General features: G+C 39.5%; 1 protein-coding gene across 2 annotated transcripts; it reads right to left on the bottom strand.

Moving 5' to 3' along the window:
- Positions 1-1,371: 1,371 nt before the first annotated feature.
- Positions 1,372-20,394, bottom strand: klhdc3l (kelch domain containing 3-like). 2 transcript variants are annotated; one of them, XM_066686719.1, is made up of 8 exons: positions 20,298-20,394; positions 10,880-11,074; positions 10,678-10,760; positions 10,042-10,120; positions 9,836-9,882; positions 9,582-9,702; positions 6,418-6,598; positions 1,372-2,801 (listed from the first exon to the last, which is right to left on the bottom strand). In XM_066686719.1, the coding sequence occupies exons 2-8, from the start codon at positions 11,043-11,045 to the stop codon at positions 2,204-2,206; spliced, it is 1,275 nt and encodes a 424-aa protein (XP_066542816.1). In that variant the 5' UTR covers positions 11,046-11,074; positions 20,298-20,394; the 3' UTR covers positions 1,372-2,203. The 2 variants fall into 2 exon arrangements, with proteins under 2 accessions (XP_066542816.1, XP_066542815.1); XM_066686718.1 differs by having other exon boundaries at positions 10,880-11,077; positions 20,298-20,389.
- Positions 20,395-22,308: the final 1,914 nt, after the last annotated feature.

The following is a 22,308-nucleotide window of genomic DNA, read 5'->3' as shown; positions in this document are numbered from 1 at the left end:
TGAGGCGCAAATCGCGCTGTTACCAACCCCCCGTGTTCCGGATAAGCCCTGCCTCCTGCTAGCAGTCCATAATCCACCGCTGGGATTGGTTGACAATTCGCATTTCTGCATTACGATTGGCTGTTGTTTCATACTCCTGCTCTCTAATTGGTAGAGTCTACCATCAGTGAACGGGTAATTAAACAAATAAATAAGCCCACTCCTTGGAAAACTGACACCTCTTTATATCCCATTTGAATGAAGGTGATGTAGCCAGATATACTTGTGATACTATAGTGGCATCTATAACTCTGTTTATGGCTGAGACTTGACTTCACTTGACAACGGAGTTCCTAACAAAACTAAAAAATAATGGGTCTTCATGAAAAAGTAATAAATTAAAATAGTTTCATAGATTTTCAAATTAATTTGTGAGATTTATACAAAGTTGAGTAAATTGAGGGTTTCTGTTTGTTTTAGTTTTTAAGGTGTTGAATTGAAACATGTCATAACACAATACTAATAGGTGTAGAACAACAAAGAGTTTGTCTGTTTGTCGGCGACATATACATGGCAAAAATATGGGTCAGGTCAGGTCATCCTGTGAATGCCTTCCTCTGTCTGTCTTCTGATTAAGAGCTTTGGGCTTGTGCATCACTAGCTCGTGTGGGACAGTAGAATGAGGTCAAAAGCGAACTAGGGAGTCTGAGAGTGAGCAGACACCTGTGGGAAAGCCCTCTAAAAATACCACTTCCTCAATGGTGAGCCAACTTCTTGTAGGTCAGTGGGCCAAGTCAGGCATGGTCATGTGTGGCTTACAACACTGAGACTTGCTGGGTATGACACCTTTGTCTAGTTGGCACAAAACCTAGACTACACAAGTTCTCTCTTGTGTCCTTCTGAAGCAGATCCAAATACTAGCTCTCATTACTCACATCGCACCTTAATGAAAGAAAGATATGAAGCTGCAATCACCAAGACATTGGAGCATTAATTAAAAAAACAACATAAATAATAAAAACCTCTGCACTAAGGTTATTTAAAAAAGAAATCCAAAATAATTTAGATATTTATGCATGAATGCATTCTTGAAATTAAGTACTTCAAAGTGCTTTCCTGTGAAATTCTGTCTGTGAGCTTAGGAAATCAGAGTTAATTCACACTGGTAGTAATAAAAAAAAATGTTTATGTCTTGGTTTCTCATTTCTATAGCTTAGGCGTTTATTATTCCCTCATCATATTCTTCACATTTAGCATGCACATGGGGCACCTAACTTTGATTCATCATCTTAAACTAAAGAACAAAGGAAATACTTGTTAAAATGTTACACCACTCTGTATAGGGTTAATTTTAAAATATTTATTTTTATCAGAAATATTTGAACAGTTGTCATATTTACAATACTAATTAAAACAAAAAGGATAAACAAATGTAAACGTTTAACTGACAGTTTTAAGGATAAATGCTAAATCTTTTATCTAGACATGATACTCTTCAGAAATCATGTGAGTTTTAGCCATTCATTCATCCAATCATTCGTTCATTTGTTTATTCAAATTTTGTAACCACTTCCTCCTGATCAGGGTCGTAGTGGATCCGGAGCCTACCTGAAATCACTGGGTGAAAGGCAGAACAAAAATTGACAGGGGACCAGTACATCACACATTCATTTACACACTGGTTTCTGTGGATACCTTGGAACTGCCAATCCATGTACAAACAGGGGCAGCTGTGGCCTGGTGCTTAGGGAACTGGGCTTGTAACTGACAGGTCATGACTAAAGTGCCCTTGGTCAAGGCTCCTAACTGCTCCCAACTGCTCCCTGGGTACCGTTCCTAGGGCTGCCCACTGCCTCCTAGTTTTCAGTAGTGTGTGTGTAAGTGTGATTTCTACACAGAGAGTGACTCAAGGCAGGAAGCGAACCAAGAAGCCCAGGACCCTGGAACTGTGACAGCAATGCTACCTATAACACCACTGTGCTGCACAGTTACAAAATGAGTGAAATAGAATTAGACTTGGTATTAAAGTGTTTTTAATCACTTGTAATATGCTTTGAGTTAATTGCAAAATAATAATTTATACAAAATATCAGAAAAAAATACAATTTTGCCAGTGGAATGTGCAAATCTCCCTCTTTGATATATGTATTAATTTTGTGTAAACACATACACACACACACACACAGTTGAAAAATGTAGCATTTAAACTACAGCATGGCTCACCTCAGCTGTCTGCCATAGTCATTTGCCACACTGAGATAGAAGCCTGTTCTTTTAAAGGTTTACCCCCGAGTATTAGCAGCAAGTTGGGCATAGGGTGGGCTGTTTTGTCCTCCTTCTCCTCTGCTGAATGCTTACTGTCCAGAGTCTCTCTCATTGCTTTCTGGTTCTCAAAGGTTAGGCATGGCTTGGTAATGTCTAGTGCCAGGCTATTGTGTTTTAGACCATTTCTCTCTCCGGAGGGAAGAGCCTGCAGCTCAATATGTTCACTAGGCTCCCATGTGGTCGAACTGGATGGGAAACACTTATTCTTGAACGGTCTGAATTTACTGTTGATGCTGTTTGAAATGAGTATTTCTTTAGCAATAATGTTATTTGCTGGTCCTGGCTGGAAATTAGGGCCAAGACCCACACTGCAGTGATGAGTTCGGCCTGGAGCAATTGACCTGTCCATTGAAGGTAGCTTCTCCCAAGTGAATGTGGTCAGATTGAACTTCCACAAGCAGTTCTTGGGCTCAGTGTGGGTCTCTCCTCCTCCAAAGATTAGCATGCTGTCTTTGTAGACCACAGCTGTATGGCCAATCAGCTTCGAAGGCCCTGAACTAGTAAAGTAAGGAAACAGAATAACAAATCAAATATTATTTGTAGAAATGATTGAATTTACACATGTTGAAGGACCTCAGTAGTATCTGAAATGTGATCCTGTGTCTGAAATCAGCCATGTCTTTTACTAAAATCCAGGAAATTAACAGAGTTTTGTTTCTCTTTGCTGCAGTAATAGCCTCTACTCTTTTGGAATGTCTTTACAATAGTTGAGGAAACATTGTTATGAGGATGTGATTGCATTTCATCGCTAGAGCATTGATGAGGTCATGATGATGTAGGACAACTGGTTCTGGATACTCCAATAAAAGACCTCGCAGAGAAATCATTTCACTTTAAAGCCCAAACCCCTTTACATTGTTTGACAAATAATCAAAATCATATTCCAGGCAGCTCCGGTTTCCTCCCACAGTCCAAAAAAAAACACGTTGCAGGTGGATTGGCGACTCGAAAGTATCCGTAGGTGTGAATGTGTGTGTGTCTGTGTTGCCCTGTGAAGGACTGGCGTCCCCACCAGGGTGTATTCCCGCCTTGCGCCCGATGATTCCAGGTAGGCTCTGGACCCCCCGCGACCCTAAATTGGATAAGCGGTTACAGATAATGGATGGATGGATAAGTTTTAAATGCATCATATTTAGGCATTTATCAATATATTTTTCTAGAATTTGTCTTTGATTTAGTTCGCTGCATTAGTTGAACGGTTCTTTAGACTTCTTACAATTTTTTCTTAATTTTGATTAAACAATGCATAGCAAATTATTATCTCTGTTTCAGAGGTCCATGACCTATGAGTACTCTGTTCTTCATTCTGACCTTTTTACTTCATTTCATATACTGGTGGTAATAAAAACACCAAAACCACAAAGGCTCTATTTTGTCAAAACTCATTTCATGTCAAAACTTTATCTTTACCGGAATTCTGTGGAGCTGCTTTGTGACAACATCAGTTGTAAAAAGCGCTATACAAATAAATTTGAGTGATTTTGTTGATCTGCACAACCGTGTTTCCATATTTAGAGGAACCTCAGTTGTTTCTGTTACTGTCCAAACCTTGGCTTGAGGTATGAGGTCATTCAACAGACCTCCCTTGCTCATCTGTATCATCTTCTTCCTCTAAATCTGTCTCTCAAAATCTATGTTGACAACTGAGCCAACAAATTTTGCACACAAAGGCTTTTGGAAAACTGCAAATACATTATTGTTTTATAAGAATACTTTGTAAAATTGTATAAACGTGTTTTGCTGCTGTAAAGAACAGATTGAATTTTCTGAATATTTATTATAATTAATGAGCGTTTTGACAGGTACAATACACTACATCTATGAAATGGAACAAAAATGCTTAGTTTCACTACAAGTAACATCATTAAAATCATACCTGGAATTGCTTCAGTGTGGCAAAAAATTAGTCTTGAGATTTTCACCTGTTTCATCCATGATGAAAGCAACAATATTGTGATGGTTTGGTAAATGCATGGAAATGCTTCCACTTCATTCACAGTTCAGTAGAGAACTCAGAACACTGGCCCCAAAAGGATGGAAGTTTGTTTCGGTATTTCTCTTCATTAGATGATGAAAGAGACCCTGTCAAATATCACGTATCATATTTGATACATTTGGCTTTAAAGTGTTAAAAAAAAGCTGTGACAATTTTCTTGATTTTTTTAATAGAAATTTAAAAATCATCATTAATCATTTATCAAATGGGTGTCATAGACAGGTTAATTCCATGGCCATATTAATGTAAGAAGAATGCCAGCTTCTAGTGCTATGATGTTTTTCTTTGAGCGTATTTGTTTTTCTGAATTGGTTACATTGTTCAGGCTCAATTCACAATTCAGACAGATGCCACTTAAATGAACCCTGAAGGTGCATTATCAATTCAGAAAATGCATGAGGGCTTTGCATTCTCTAGCTGACATTAAACATAGGGTGTAGTGAGCTTATTCTCATATCCAGCCATTCCAGAATGTCCAAATTAATGTCATGCTTTTCTGTGGAATTTATCGCCTACTTGTTGTGAGGGCACAGGGGGTATAGCCTAAAGTAGCTGAATGCACTTACATACCGGATTCCAAAAAAGTTGGGACACTAAACAAATTGTGAATAAAAACTGAATGCAATGATGTGGAGATGGCAAATGTCAACGTAATAGAACATAGACGACAGATCAATAGTTTAATCTGAGTAAATGTAACATTTTAAAGGAAAAATATGTTGATTCAAAATTTCACAGTGTCAACAAATCCCAAAAAAGTTGGGACAAGTAGCAATAAGTGGCTGGAAAAAGGAAATTGAGCATATAACAAACAGCTGGAAGACCAATTAACACTAATTAGGTCAATTGACAACATGTCAGTGTCTCTCTCTCTGATGGTAAGAGGATCACCAATTCCACCATTGTTGCGCAGAAAGATAGTGCAGCGATACCAGAATGGTGTTACCCAGAGTAAAATAGCAAAGACCTTTAAGTTATCATCATCAACCATGCATAACATCATCAAAAGATTCAGAGAATCTGGACCAATTGCTGTGCGTAAGGGTCAAGGCCGTAAAACTCTACTGGATGCTCGTGATCTCCGGGCCCTTAAACGTCACTGCACCTCAAACAGGAATGCCACTGTCAAGAAAATAACAGAATGGACTTAGGAAGGAATACTTCCAGAAAGCATTGTCAGTGAACACAATCCGCCGTCGCCAGCTGAAACTCTACAGTGCAAAGAGGAAGCCATTTCTAAGCAAGCTCAGACGTTTGCACTGGGCCAGGGGTCTTTTAAAATGGAGTGTGGCAAAATGGAAGACTGTTCTGTGATCAGATGAGTCACGATTTGAAGTTCTTTATGGAACACTGGGACGCCATGTCATCCGGACCAGAGAGGACAAGGATAACCCAAGCTGTTATCAGCGCTCCGTTCAGAAGCCTGCATCACTGATGGTATGGGGTTGCATGAGTGCTTGTGGCATGGGCAGCTTGCATGTCTGGAAAGGCACCATTAATGCAGAGAACTATGTTCAGGTTCTAGAACAACATATGCTCCCATCTAGACGTCATCTCTTTCAGGGAAGACCCTGCATTTTTTCAACAAGATAATGCCAGACCACATTCTGCAGCAATCACAACATCATGGCTACGTAGGAGAAGGATCCGAGTACTGAAATGGCCAGCCTGCAGTCCAGATCTTTCACCTATAGAGAACATTTGGCGCATCATAAAGAGGAAGGTGCGACAAAGAAGGCCCAAGACGATTGAACAGTTAGAGGCCTGTATTAGACATGAATGGGAGAACATTCCTATTTCTAAACTTGAGAAACTGGTCTCCTCTGTCCCCAGACGTCTGTTGAGTGTTGTAAGAAGAAGGGGGGATGCCACACAGTGGTAAAAAATGGCCTTGCCTTTTTGGGGATGTGTTGACACCATGAAATTTTAAAACAACATATTTTTCCCTTAAAATGATACATTCTCTCAGTTTAAACTTTTGATCTGTGATTTGTGTTTTCAGGGGTGTATATGAACTTTTGGATATGTGTGTATATATGTGTGTATGTGTGTGTGACTGAAGTTTTTCTCTGATCTTTATCTTTTGTGCCAGTGTGTTGATCACAGGGTTCACTCACGAAGCTCTGATGCAGCTCCAGGTCTGGTTACTCAAGCTCCATCTCCACAGGTCTCTCTGCTCCTTCAAGCCTTGCAGCCCACCATACAGGTAAATACAGCTCCCGTGGGTCATGGCAGAATGACTGTACCTCGGCCCAGGACCGGTAGATGCATTACTTAAAAGTGACCATGTCCTGGAATCTGAAACATATTCAGTGTCACTTATCTGTAAAGGTCATGAGGGCATATTCATGTAAATTTATTTGTTTGTTCAGTCATTATTCATTCTCATTGGGCATCATTCATGAAACCTTTGTAAAAACATGAGCAAACTGCACATAATTTATGAGTAAATGAATATTCCCAAAAACTTTCATGCAGATTCATGAACGCTGTCTAAACACCAGATATATTTGTAGAAAGTATGTAAGTAAACAATAAATGTTCGCAAATTGGGAGGGTATGTACATTCCTTTACAATTAATATGTACCATTACCATAATCCACACCCTTGAATTTTGAATAGCCACCATATAAGGAGGTTCATGGACTGAGGGATCACAACAAAACTCAACAGAAAAGCAAAAGAAAACGATTCTCAGCAGAAATCGACATTTTATAGAACTGCATTCAAATAAGTATTTCTATTCTATTTATATTTGTTGCTCACTTACCAGAACTAATGAGGCAATAGATATAATGCCGTCCAAAGGCACAGTATTCTACAAACATTTTAGGCACCAGAGAAAATGAGATGTAAGAAGCTGAGATCTGAGCAGTAAAAGCTTATTTGCTCCAGAAAAATTAATATATAATATATAATAAAATTAAACAACAGTGTTTGGTATTGTGTGTGTGAATGTTGGTTTTACTCTTTCCTCGTGGCAGTCCATTATTATCTGAGGTTATCATACAATCCCACGTTATACAGGTTGATAAATATTTAATTATGTTAAGTCAAGTGTGCAGAAAAAAAACTCACTCAAAAATCTAACACTATGTATATTGCTATTCTATATATTTATAAATATTTGTAATAATAATAATAATAATGGGGTGGCACGGTGGCGCAGCAGGTAGTGTCGCAGTCACACAGCTCCAGGGACCTGGAGGTTGTGGGTTCGATTCCCGCCCCGGGTGACTGTCTGTGAGGAGTTGGTGTGTTCTCCCCGTGTCCGCGTGGGTTTCCTCCGGGTGCTCCGGTTTCCTCCCACAGTCCAAAAACACACGTGGATAGGTGTGAGTGTGTGAGTGAATGTGTGTGTGTGTGTGTGTTGCCCTGTGAAGGACTGGCGCCCCCTCCAGGGTGTATTCCCCGCCTTGCACCCAATGATTCCAGGTAGGCTCTGGACCCACCGCGACCCTGAATTGGATAAGTGGTTACAGATAATGAATAAATAATAATAATTTTAAGTGCCTGAGATATTTGCACAGTACTGCATTTTGACTGAGGCGGTTTTTCCTGCACAACAGTGCTAAAGGGATTTCATACATTCACTTTGTATGAAAAAGGCATTTATTCTTTAAATGAGCTTCTCCTATGAGTTTTGAGCCATTTGTTTGTCTCTGTAGCCTGTAATAGAGGGATAAATGCCTGTGGATTTGTTACTGCTGTGGAAAAGCTCCTTTAAATGCATTTATTTTGCATGAAGCAAGTTGTAAAACATCAAAGGTGCATGAAAGGGCACAGGGTAAATGCACAAGACTCAAGCATTGTGATTGTATAATTTTGGCGTGCACACCCTCACGACACCCTCAGTTAGAGTGTATTAAGTGTAAGATAGCTTAAAATTCCTGGGATGATGAGTGGATGATTGAGGGCTGGAACATTCCTGTCTTAAATGTTCCACTGCCCAAAGAGCCAAGCAGGACAGTTCCTACACAGGTCTGGGAACAATAAGGGATCTGCTTGACTCTTTTCTAAAAGCTGATTCGAAAATGTTGTCCAAATACAAAAGAATGGATGTTGATAGTTAACTAACTCGTGAGACCTCACTCTGTTCATAAACCATAAACCTGTATCGTTCCATCTGTTAAATCTAGCAACAGCACAAGATCAGCCATTTACACAATGGGGACTACAGACACTAAACGCTTTTATATTGCAATGATGTAACTGTCTAACTGCAAGTGACAAACTATTTTAGCAAAAAATTCTCTTTTGACTATTGGAGGTTGCTCTGAGTAACAGGCTGTAATAGGAAGAGATGTTTTGTAAAAATTCATTTAATTATTAATGTATACATTATTTAATTATTTTGTTTGTGTGTTTTTATTAATTAATATTACATAAAGTGTTATTTAGTGTTCAGTCATGTCAGATGATACTTCCAGCATCTTTCTGACATCACACACACTTTATGCCTTTTCAGGAGCAGGTGTAAATGTTGTTCGTACCTACGTACCACAATACGAACATTTTGATGAATCCTGATATTTACAAAAAAGTGATTTTTAAATGATTTATGAGCAACTCACCCATTAATTTACACAATTCCATCTGTGGACACTTTTGCATTGCTGATCAACACATACAACACACAGTCACTCACACAAACCTACACACAACAACAACAAAATCATGTGTTTTTGAATTGTGGTAGGAAACCAAAGCACTTAGGAATCCCATACAGACAAGGAGAGAACACATCACAATCCTCACAGACAGTGTCCTGAAGCGAGGATCAAACCCAGGGCCACAAGATTCTGGATCAACAGAATCTGTTGGGCCACTGAGACACCCCAGATATTAATAATGGCAAATGTATGTGTTTTATTTATTTATTTTTTATACCCATGGCTAATACTTAAGTACCTGACCTCGTGGTGATAATGCCTGTTGAAAGTTGCATGTTGACAATGAAGTATGTATGAATTTTCATAAGAAATAAACAAGTTATGAAGATACTGCAGTTTCCATTTGTTAACATTATATTATTGCATGTACATCACTATGTTTGTGCATGTGTTTTTTCACAAAACCCCTTTGTGATTCCTTTAAAACATTAAAAAAACATAACTTTTTTTATTATTCTTGACCACAGTAATATTATTCTGTACTATCTTTTTATTCTTGACTACAGTAATATTATTCTTGTCATTTTTCTGAAAGCATTAATCATCTCTGTCATACTGAGAATTGTTTCTCTAATATTCTGTACTAAGAGGAAAATATCCTACTCACCTAAGTCTAATTTCCAAAATTCCTGTGAAGTCCCTCGTATGTCAATATATCCCCCATAAATATACATAGAAGATTCCAGCACAACAGCACTGTGTCCTTTTCTATTGGATGGCACCACATGCTGGAAAATAAGAATACATTACATTTACAACAGATGAAGCTTCCTTGTCAGTATGAAACCCTTTGAACCCACAAAAGCCTATTCAAAAGATTTAACTGTTGACATATTTTGCTTTGGATCAAGTGTATTTTACCTGAGAAGTTGAACTTTGCTCTTGTAAGTACAGCCACTGTTCTTTAACTGCAGAGAACAGGAAGGCAGAAGAACACTGAGAACAAATGAGGACACCCTGCACATACAGCCCTGTAAAATGCTTTACCATATTCACTTTAACACAGAGGCTAATTCAAAATATTGTTCTGTGTTTCAGATGATTAAAATGTGAATCTCCTGTCTTACCTGTGTCAAACACCCAAAGAGGTGTTTTTGAGTTTGAATATCCTGAATCTCTCAAGCCACCAAAAACATACAGCATGCCCTGAGAAAGCATTCAGTAATAATTTGATGTTAGAAATGTATAAAGTAACCACCTACCCAATTCTCTGTAAGAATCAAGTTCTACAATTCAAAGAAATACTTACATTCTGAGATACATAGAAATAGTGAGTTATTATTTTGTTTTACAAAATGTCATTTATAGGACCAGAATATGGCAAAAAGGAAATACAAAAATAGATATAATTTATTTTTTCAGTGGTGTATCATATTAAATTAGCTTTGTGGGCCCTGCATGTACCAGTATATGCTCCATAGACTTAGTACAAAACACTGAGAATAACAGAGTTTTATTAGAGAATCTCTGATACATCCTGGCCATTTGATGTGAGCCTGGACACTCTTGTTATAGCCAAAGTATTATAACAACAATATATATATATATATATATATATATATATATATATATATATATATATATATATATAATGTGCAATTTAATTTAATAATGCAAATTTAATTTCATGCAATTTACCAAATCCTTCATAGTATTAATGAATGTTAACACATAAATTACTTTGTTAGTAACTATAACTTCACCTGCTGGGCCACCATGATGTGTTCCTCCAATTCTTCAGGTGCCTCATCACTACTACTGTCTAATTCAGTCCACTTGTTACATACTAAAATGAGAAACAACATGCCATCATCATAAATAAGAAAATAAGATATCACTTATCCACTCCAAGAAGCCAGTCTATATGGGACATATTTCAAACACAAAGGAAGGGGGATGACTTACCCACATTGTATTTCCAGAAATCCCTTAAGGAGTGCTCTTTTCTACCTCCAAGCATATAGACACATGTCCCGTAGGCACAAGAAGCATGTTTATAGCGATCACAGGGAGCCAGAGAGTCCTGAGGCACTGAGATCCACAGGACTCCAGGATTGCTCCTCTGGCTCATACTAGGCCTCTAAGGGGTTCATCAATGCACTGCTGAAAATCAGAGGGATTTTTTATAGACAAAAAAGAATGTATAACAGACCACATGCAAACATGATTCCCATTCAACATACTAAGTACACAACTATGGAGTGCTATGAGATATGCCTGATGTTTAAATAAACAGAAATAGGTATATAAATAATACTATTTATTATTATTTGTTTGTTTTTGTTTAACTGTTACAGCAATAGGAATTTACTCTTATCACCCAAATGTAGAGAGTTGTCAAGTGAGCCGAAGAACAGGGAGCCAACAGGGAAACCGCTTACTCTGTCAGATTTAAAAATATTTGGTGTGCTGAAATCTGCAGGGAGCTAATTTAGCCAAAGGGAAAGTCCTGTCAGAATAGCATACACTGGATATCAAAATTAGAGTACAACAAACTATTTCCTAACTGTCAAGGTCACTGTGCAGTCCTATTTATAATTATCCAAACAGGAGTAAAAAATCAGCATTTTAAGCATATTTCATGAGTTACACATGCTCTGAATTACAGTTTCAGAAGCTTAAATGAGATATAAAATTACAGAAAAAGATTTTCCAGAGGATTTATATTGGATTTAGATCATGACCCTTTCATTATTTCAGTGTTTTCAGTTTCAAGGAACTGCTTTACCTGTTTTGCTCTGTGACCGGGAAAATTGCCCTGCATAAAAATTGCTGGCTGATTCAATGATGAACACAGGGAAAAAATCATGTTGCCAAAGATTGTTCTGATAAACATTTGCAATCACTCTGCCATGTAGCTGTATAAGAGGCCCAACTCCCTCTGCTGAAAACATTCCACAGACCACAAAACATCCTCCTCCAACTGTCACTGACATTTTTACACATTTGGGGTTCCATTTTCCCAGATTGTGGACAAACATAATGTTTCCCATCAGACCCAAATTAATTAAACTTTTTTTCACTAAAGTGAACTTCTCCTCTGTCCACACTAAATGGTCCTCAGCAAATGTTAGTAGCCTTTTGATTCTTTCTGCTAATGAGGGATTTGGTCACTGCAGAGTGGAATTTCAGATAGATTCTTATCCTGTTAGGTGCTGAACTGTCAAGCAATTCCAGCTGCAGTGTTGAATCAATTGCTCATTGAGATTCACAGCATTATCCTGTCCTTCAGATATTGAGTAATGAAGACTACATTATTTATGAAAAAATTCAAGTGTTCATAAATTGTTCTCTTATTTTTATCTCCAGTGCACACTGGAGATACAGTGTACATTTATGGTGATTTTTCACCACATGGGTCCAGTTCTACACGACTTGACACGACTCAGCGCGGCACGCAGTAGCAATAATAACATGAAAAAGTATCGGCGCCTTACGTTCGGGTGACGCTGGTACATGCCAATGGCACTGGAATCTTATGCTTGAGCGACAGTGACATCGACATTTTACATACCTAAACATTAGGGTAAGAGCGTGTAGGTGAACTGATTTTAAAAGAAAAGCCACAAGTCATGAAGGTATCAAGACATTGTGGCATTTCAAAATAAATGCTTTTAAATGATGACCTTTCTATCGATTTTATACTAAATTTATTAAAAAGGAATGCTTCACCAATTTCCTGTACAAATTAACACCATCTGAATGTGTCAATCATTTAATACCAAGGCATACTTTTATGTCATTTTAAAATAAAGACATTTACATTATCACATTTCTGTAACTTTAACTTCAAATCTAGTTAATTATTAAAATGACAATTTTAAAGAACTACACCACAAGGTTTAGATTAGATTTTTAGATTTTTTTAAGGCTTTTTATATTTTTTACCTTTATTTTTTCCAGGACAAGTTTCACTGTTTTTTCTGCAAGTTAAATTAATTAAAATAAGCAGGCATTTGTTCCCTCTAGAGGCTATTAATTTATTGTCACAACCAATAAGACAACTAATTCAGGGGCGTCCAAACTTTGCATAAGATTGACAAATAAAAAATATTTAGGGGAAATCTGGATTATGTATGATGATATGTTATTAGCCTAATTCATAAAGTAATAATGTCTTGTTTGAAATGTCAGCTTTCAAGTACCTGACATGCAGTGTTGTAAATTGTGCCAATGCGATGTACCACCTACCATGCCAGTAGATACTGGCACCTACAAATGACTTTTTGTTCTCTGCTTTTTGTGCTGACACAGACATTTATCGTGATATTAGCATGGGAACAGCTTGTAGTTCAGTGGTCTGTGAACACTTTGACATTGGGCTATGTGCTAACATGGGACGCTATATGTTTGCAACATGCCACTTGTTTGGCTTTAAGGTCTGTTTACTAGAAAGGCACCTATGTTTATTTAGCATATGGATGTTTGGCACCAAGGGCGGCACCAGGGTGTATTCCCGCCTTGTACCCAATGATTCCAGGTAGGCTCTGGACCCACCGTGATCCTGAACTGGATAAGTGGTTACAGATAATGGATGGATGGATGGATGTTTGGCACCAACTTTTAGGTGCCTATATAAATATCCAAGTGCTTGTTAAACGTAGGCTACTTGTAAATGTTCCACAATGGAATATATGCCAATGCCACAATAACAAATGTCAATGACATCGACAAATTCCACTATCACAGAAACAAAAATATGTAATGCCACTGTCACCTGTATGTAATATGCCACTTTCACCTGTACGTAATATGCCTATGTCAATGGCATATGCTACTGTCACCCGTACATAAGATGCCGATGCCATTTCATGTAATTACTGCCTCTCTCGGCACACTTAAAGTTTGGGCTCTCCAGAGAAATGGAGCCGACATTGCAAAACCCCGTCTCTAACAGGAATTGCTGGCTTTGAAACTCTCAACAAAAGTGGCTGTAAACTTGGGTGCTATTTATTCATTGTGCATTCATGTGTTGTTTTAGTTTTTAGGACTGAACACGGCTCCTCGCTCCCAACTCTCACAGATTGGTTTTATTGTTGCATGTTCGGCTTTCACTGGAAATTTTCAGCTGGCATTTGGCCCAAGGGGCGTATAAACTTCTTCAAACCACCTTGAGGTAAAGTTACAAGCTGTTGTTGTGAGTCTGATATAAATAAATGTGAAAGCTGCTGTAACTTAAAGAGATTTTACAAGCGGATATGAATGAGCTCTGCATTTTGTGGTGATTTTTATGGCTAAGGCCAATCAGCGCTCTGCAGGGTTTACACGTCACCATTTAGTACATGTTCTGCAGGCTGGAACATGGAGTGAGTTGCGAAAACTCCAGGTACCAACTACAGGACCAGGTACCAGATTTGGCCATTGGAAAAGCAAAAGAGCCATGCCGTGTAGGTTCCATGCAGTGGAAAAGTACCATTAGATATATCTTAACAAAATCCTTCTGTAAGTACTAACACAAAAATTTTAATGTTTATAGAGTGTTCTTTAATTGTCCAAATTGTATAAGTGAATGCCTCCACTAAAAAGTTAAGAATGTTTTTGCGTTCCTTTGTAATGTCAGCATTTTGAAGATAACTGGAAATCCTATTATAACAGTTCACTGCAAACTAACTGGAACCTCACTAATATTTATCTGGTCAAAAGTTGTTTTCTCTCAGACCAGTGTCATTAGAAGGTATACTGCAACCTGAAACTGCAGGAGGTGCTAAAGGCTGATTATGACCTATGTAAAGCATTACTTCATTACTTCAAGTTGTGACACTGTAAATATGGGCAGCTGGTGTAAATCTGCCACAGATCTGCATGCAAACTAAGTAGAGACATACTGACCATTGGTAACTGTAGTATTAGGTTAATTGCATAGGAAGGAACCATTGTTCAGTTAACGGTTGACCTGTAGGGGAGGGGCGTGAAATAAAAGGTACAGTTCGCTAGAGAAGGCTTGGTGTGTGGTGTCATCTGTCGCTGTCTCTCGCTCCTCTTATGAAACAATACTGTATATAGATGACAGAACATGGTGTCAGAAGTGGTATTGGAGTAAGTTCTCCAATGGTTTGGGTTTAAATCCCACTGAAAGGAAAAAACCCTGATAAAAACAGGGTTACCGCACGTTTGGTGTTTGGAAACCATAACCGCCACTCAATACCTGCCCGTTTAAACTTATTCAAGTGGTTCAGTGTTATAGCGCAGCAGTATGAGCCTGTTCCAAGTCCCACTGCCAGATAAATTCACGTTCAAGGGGGAAGACTGGCCAAAGTGGATCAAACGCTTCGACAGGTTTCGGATGGCGTCAGGTCTGGAAACGCAAGTGGACGAAAACCAGGTGAACGCACTGATCTATGTGATGGAAGAAGTGGTGGAGGATATTCTGACTTCTCTGCACTTGAGTCCCACTGAAGCGAGCGATTTCAACGAGGTCAAAAACAGCTTGGATGCTCACTTTATAAGAAATGTAGAAATGTTATTTTGGAAAGGGCCAAGTTTAACCAGAGGCAACAGGAGCAGGGTGAGTCAGTTGATTGTTTTATTACTGCATTGCACTGTCTGGCCGAGCATTGTGGATACGGAGTGCTACATGACGAAATGGTGAGAGACAGGCTATTAGTTGGGCTAAGAGACACAAAGCTGTCAGAACAACTACAAATGGATGCATATTTAACACTCGCTAAAGCCGTTACAAGAGCTCGACAGGGCGAGCAAGTGAAGAAGCAACAAGAAATGCTTAAGAAATTTTTCAAAGGTGACACACTGAATACGCAGCTCGATAGCATGCACCTCAAGCAGCGAGGGGGTATTAAACACACACCAGTCAAGCCACAGTCATCCCAGTCAACAATGAGGGTGGCACAGAAAAAGTATACCAAACCTTCACAGTGTAAAAGATGTGGTGATATGAAAGGACACAGCAATGTCTAGCTAAAGAAGCAGTGTGTAATCATTACAAAAAGAAGGGACATTATGCCAGAGCTTGTCGAGACAGAAAGTCCAGTCGGGCGAATATTGCTTTACTGACTAAAGAGATAGAGAATGAGGTTGCATTCCTTGGCTCTCTTATGGCTCATACAGATGAAGGTCCATGGATGACAGAAATAAAAATGGATCACTGCAATGTTGTGTGCAAAATAGACACATGTGCAGACATAACAGCAGTACCAGAGAGATTGTGCTGTCCTGACCAGCTCAAGAGACTGGTAAAGTCATCAAAAGTCCTCAAGGGTCCAGGAGGCACAGCATTATCAATAAAGGGAAAAATCACAGTCACTCTCCAGAAAGGACAATAGAGCATAAAACAGGATGTCTAAGTCGTAAAGGAACTGGTTGCACCATTATTAGGCTGTCCAGTGGTCACAGCACTGCAGTTAGTTGCTAGGTTGGAGGAAGTCAATTTAGATAATGAGGAGGCAGTAAAATCTGAATTCCAAAAGCTGTTTAGTGGTCTAGGAAAGATGCAGGGAGAGTACAAAATCGTACTAAAGCCTGGTGCTAGACCCTTCTCTCTGTACACCCCTAGACGCATTTCACTCCCTCTCAGGCCTAGAGTTAAAGAAGAACTAAATCGCATGGAGCAACAAAGAGTCATCTCTAAAGTGGAACAGCCAACTGAATGGTGTGCACCTATGGTGGTTGTACCTAAGCGAATAGGCAAGGTGAGAATTTGCACAGATCTCACAGAATTGAACAAATCTGTCTTGAGGGAGAGACACCCACTTCCCTCAGTAGAACACACACTAGGACAGCTGGCTGGAGCCAGAGTGTTTTCAAAGCTGGACGCGAATTCAGGGTTCTGGCAGATTCCATTTTCCAAAGAGTCTTCCCTACTTATCACGTTCATAACCCCATTTGGACGGTATTGCTCTAACCGCTTATGTTTCAGAATTTCCTCTGCCCCTGAGTACTTTCAGAAGCATATGACACAACTCCATGAAGGTTTGGAGGGTGTTCTATGTCAGATGGATGACGTGCTTATCTGGGGAGCCACACAACAGCAGCATGATGAGAGGCTACGTGCAACACTGTCCCGACTTCAGGAGGCCGGGGTCACGCTCAGTGAAAAATGTGAGTTCTTGAAAAGCCAAATCAAGATCCTGGGGCAAATTATTGAGGCATCATGGGTGAGTACACACCCAGAAAAAGTGAAGGCAGTGAAAGCCATGAGAGAACCTGAAAACATCAGTAAGGTGAGAAGACTGCTGGGGATGATAAATCATCTGGGAAAATTTCTACCTCATCTGGCTGAAAAGATCCGTCCACTCAGAGACCTGTTGAAGAAGTCAAACATGTGGATATGGGGGTCTCAACAGCAGGAGGCCTTTGATAGTATCAAAGACGAGCTAACAACGCCGCCTGGGCTGGCATTATATGACACCAGTGCTGAAACTCTAGTCTCTGCAGACGCGTCATCATATGGGCTAGGTGCTGTTCTCCTCCAAAAACAACCAGACACTGCGTGGAAACCAGTAGCTTATGCATCTCAGGCTCTCACCACCACTGAGCAAAGGTATGCCCAGATAGAGAAGGAGGCGTTGACATCCACGTGGGCCTGTGAGAGGTTTGCAGAACTTCCACATAGAGACAGACCACAAACCATTGGTCCCACTGTTGGGTTCAAAGATGCTGGATTCTCTACCACCACGAATACAACGGCTCCGAATGAGACTGCTGAGGTTCTCATATACAATATCACATGTGGCTGGCAAGAATATTGCAACTGCAGATGTGCTTTCTAGGGCCCCTGTAAGCTACACTGAAGATGAGCTACAGCAGGAAGAAATAGACCTGTATGTTGACACGGTCATGGCAAGTCTTCCAGTGACAGAGCATAGGCTGCAGGAAATCAGAACGCACCAAGACAGTTACCCTACACTTTGCCAGCTTATGAAATACTGTGCAGAGGGATGGCCTGACAGATTCAACCCTATTTGCCTTTCTCAGGTGAATTCATGGTGCAAAAAGGAGTGCTGCTCATAGGAGAAAGAATAGTCATTCCAGGATCACTCCGGGTGGAGATATTAAACAAGCATGCATTTAGGCCTAACAAAATGCAAAGAGAGAGCCAAACAATCAGTGTAGTGGCCTGGCCTTAGTAAAGAATTGCAACAGCTGATAGAGAACTGTGACACGTGGGCACGTGAGAGAACAAATTTAAAAGAACCGATGCTGCCTACATTGTTTCCAACGAGACCGTGGTGCACAGTAGGAGCAGACATGTTCCAATATGACAACCAGCACTATTTAATTGTTGTAGACTATTTTTCCAGATTCTTTGAAGTCGCAAAGATGTCATCAAGAACTTCAGAAACAACAATCCAGCACTTCAAATCAATCTTCGCTCATCACAGAATCCCAGAGGTGGTGCGCTCGGACAATGGACCACAGTTTTCTTCTGAGTGCTTTCGACACTTCGCAAAGGACTGGGACTTTGCCTATGTGACATCTAGTCCTTGCTTTCCACAGAGCAACGGGGAGGCAGACAGAGCAGTAAGAACAATCAAAAATCTACTGAAAAACTCAGCAGATCCATATCTTTCTCCCATGGCCTACCGTGCTGCCCCACCAGCCAACGGGTACAGTCCTACTGAGCTTCTCATGGGAAGGAAGATAAGAACACCTGTTCCTGTCATCCCGTCTCAACTCAAGCCAAGGTGTGTAGACTTGAAAAATTATGAAAATGAAAATTAATTATGAAAATTATACAGACATAACACATAAACATAATAATAATAAAAATAATTTTTTTTTAAAAAAGGCGAATAACTTGTTTTTTTTCTTGTTTAAATGTTTGGTGGGGCGGCACGGTGGCGCAGCAGGTAGTGTCGCAGTCACACAGCTCCAGGGATCTGGAGGTTGTGGGTTCGATTCCCACTCTGGGTGACTGTCTGTGAGGAGTTGGTGTGTTCTCCCCGTGTTTGCGTGGGTTTCCTCTGGGTGCTCCGGTTTCCTCCCACAGTCCAAAAAAAAAAAAACACACGTTGGTAGGTGGATTGGCGACTCGTGAATGTCTGTCTGTGTGTGTGTGTGTCTGTGTTGCCCTGTGAAGGACTGGCGCCCCCTCCAGGGTGTATTCCCGACTTGTGCCCAATGATTCCAGGTAGGCTCTGGACCCACCGCGACCCTGAACTGGATAAGCGGTTACAGATAATGAATGAATGAATAAATATTTGGTTCACAATTGCATCAATAAATGTTAATGGGGTAAGAAAAAGAAAAGAGTCTTTACATGTTGTGGAACAGTCTGTTTAGTAGAGTGATCTTAGAGAAAAGAATGGAACACTTTCATCTTAGAAAGTATTAGGTTAATTTCATAGGCAGGAACCATTGTTCAGTTAACGGGGGGGGAATAAAAGGTACAGTTCGCTACAGAAGGCTTGGTGTGTGGTGTCATCTGTCGCTGTCTCTCGCTCCTCTTATGAAACAATACTGTATATAGACGAGAGAACAGTAACCTATTAAACTAGTAACTTCCTCTGTGTTTTATTTTCTGCAGAGCTGTCCAGAGTAGTATCGACTAAGGCACTATTCTCTCTATTACAGGTCAGTCAAGCATCTCAATAATTTTGAACTATATTGTGCCTTTAAAGTCTGCTCAGTGATGGTAAAGTTTGAGGTATTTATGAACAGTGTAAATAAAGGTTTACAAAAAAAAATACAGAAAATAGATTGCAATCAAGTAGATAAATGCACATATAATAACGATCTAGTAGTTTAACTAAACAGCTTCAAACCAATAAACACTACTTCAATGGTTCTATTCAGAACCAGGCTTTACATAGAAACTTACGTAAATGTTTCTTAAAATAGTTATAGATTGCGTTGTATGAGATTTTCTAATTTTACAACACGTATAATTACACATTTACAATTTATTTACTAAAGAACTTTTGAAGAATCCTATTTTATCACTCTGGAAGACCAAACGAGCCATTTTGGGACCAATGCAGGTCAGTAATACGACATTACTGAATGTAAGCGCTTGAAAAAAACATTTCACGTCTTTAATTTCGAACATAGCTTAAACACGTTCCTACGCATCAAGAAAGGCAAAGGAAGCCGCCTCGTCAATGTTAGATAGATGAGTTAAACATGAGTTCTAAACGTAAAAAAATAAGTTCTCCCACGCTTCATTAAAATATACCGTTATTTAAGAGGAACGTGCTCCGGAGTGTCGGTGTTTGGCAACACCTCGGAGTAACGCCATCTTCGCCGCTACTTCTGCACAACACTATCGCTCCAAAGCAATGTGAGGAGTATCATGTGACAGGAAAGAAGCAACGTTTTCAACTCCTTTTTTAAAAAGCTTAAACAAAGTGTAATGTGAAAGACTCACATTAGATATCTCTTGGTTTAGCCGTCTCAACTCTGTTATGAGGTGTCTCCTGCCGTGTAAAATCCTCTCTACTCTTCCTCTGCATACTGTGGGGAGCTCAGGGTGGGAGGGGCTACGCTCCCGCTGTTGTTGTACTCTTATGCTCTGTCGACCCACCTTCTGGAAACGATTCAAATTTTCCTGAATCTGTGAATTTAACAGCAGCACTTTGAGTATTTAGTAGTGATGGGAATTTCGGCTCTTTTTGGGGAGCCGGCTCTTTCGGCTCCTAAATGGCTCTTTGTTTTACCACATATTTCCACTGGTACAGAACAATATTACCTACATTTTACATGACTATATGGACAAAATATTATTGTTCAGTATTAAAAATAAATAGTGTTGCAATGGCCAATTGTTTTTATGGCTGTCACTGATTGCACTCACACATTCAACTGAATAAATAACTTTAAATAATAACTTTAAATTATAAATAACTTTATATTTTTATTTAAACACCTTAATGAAAAATCACTTGTAAACTCTGAAATACAGCCAATGGAACCCAAAAGGTAGGTATTACAAAATAGCTTATTAGATTAAATAATCATCCATTTCTGGGAAATAAACAAATACTCTGCAAAGAGCAAAACAGCAGCATTCAGCGGTAGTGATTAAAACAACCACAACTGTCAACAAACATTTAACTGATTTAACATCTTCTTCAACTATTTTTTGGAAGGCAGAAGTTTCCAAGTGTCTCAGCTCGGAGGGTTGGAGGGTTGGAGCTTGCTTGTTGTTCTCTGATTGGGAACCGGCTCTCATCGTTCACTTACAAGAGCCGGCTCTTTGAACCGGTTCGTTCGCGACCGACACATCACTAGTATTTAGAACAAACCTCCGTTTATTTGCAGGTTTGATATACTACAGTCAAAAGTTTCTAAGAAGTTCCACTGGAAGATAGACTGTGAAAAACGTTGGTGGGTGTAGACTAAATCAGAAACTTGGTTACACAGGCAAAGCACAAACGTGAATGCTTACCTAAGGAACTTATATAGTTAACTCGGTTAATTTGGAAACTTACGTGAATGATAAGGTAGCCTTAGTTTTTTTTTCTACTAAGACAGATATTTCACATAGCACAAGTCACCAGGTTTACACTGCATAAACTTGGACATTGCATTTTCACCAGTGTAGCGTTTTGCATTGTTGTTGTTCACCAGTGTAGCCGCCAGGGGTTATCGCCTGAATCGCTAAAACATACGTGTTCCTATTTGCATTAAATGCCATCTTTGTCCATTTTAGCTGCACCATTCTAATATTGAATTGTGTGGAAGTTACTTCATTTCATTTTCTAAACCTTGCAAATTAATTTATATACGAAGAACATGATTGAAATATATTTAACAATGTCATTAGCACACACACACACACACACACATTTTATAGTAGGGAAAGACTTTTTAAAAAAAGTACTCTGGAATGGAGAGATGGCTGCCTTTGTGTGATTCACCTGCTTGCCTCCTTAAGTTTGGCTTGGCTCAAGCACTAGTTCTTTGCTAGTGAGCTGTGCAAGGTCTTGGCCACATGGTCATGCAGCTCCACCTTGGCAACTGACCTTGAGGAGTTTAAAGACATGTAGCATATGCTGAGGCAGCAGAATGTTTCACAGCTGCAAAGATTCCTGGACATCACCTGATACTGATGCATTGTATAAGGCTTATTTACCATTGTCATACCATTTCTCTGAGAACGGGGAAGCGTTCCAGTGGGCACAAAACATTGACCACACTTTCCTAGTGCTCTGTCTGCTGTCCAAAACCATGGTGTTTCCTCAAGTAGACCACAAACTAGTTGCAGGAAACTCCATCCACACTGCTGTCTGACCATACATCACTGGCCCAAGACGTTTATAAAGCCATTACATTACATTACAATAATCAGCAGTGAGCGGGATGCCTGCACAGCTTCTCTGACACGCTGTCACTCTTCCTGTGCACTGAAGAGGACTCTCACCACTGTGAGCTCCAAG

Source organism: Hoplias malabaricus, chromosome 12 (genome assembly GCF_029633855.1).
Source record: "Hoplias malabaricus isolate fHopMal1 chromosome 12, fHopMal1.hap1, whole genome shotgun sequence".
Classification (NCBI taxonomy): domain Eukaryota; kingdom Metazoa; phylum Chordata; class Actinopteri; order Characiformes; family Erythrinidae; genus Hoplias; species Hoplias malabaricus.
This window is presented reverse-complemented; position numbering and strand designations above follow the sequence as displayed.

What these genes read in the sequence shown, in the direction of transcription:
- klhdc3l (XM_066686719.1), bottom strand. Translation starts at nt 11,045, where the DNA reads ATGAGCCAGAGGAGCAATCCTGGAGTCCTGTGGATCTCAGTGCCTCAG. An exon ending in TCTTTGGGTGTTTGACACAG is followed by an intron (nt 9,883 to 10,041) that starts GTAAGACAGGAG and finishes TGTTCTCTGCAG; the next exon opens with TTAAAGAACAGTGGCTGTAC. An exon ending in TGGAGCTGCATCAGAGCTTC is followed by an intron (nt 2,802 to 6,417) that starts GTGAGTGAACCC and finishes TTACTTTACTAG; the next exon opens with TTCAGGGCCTTCGAAGCTGA.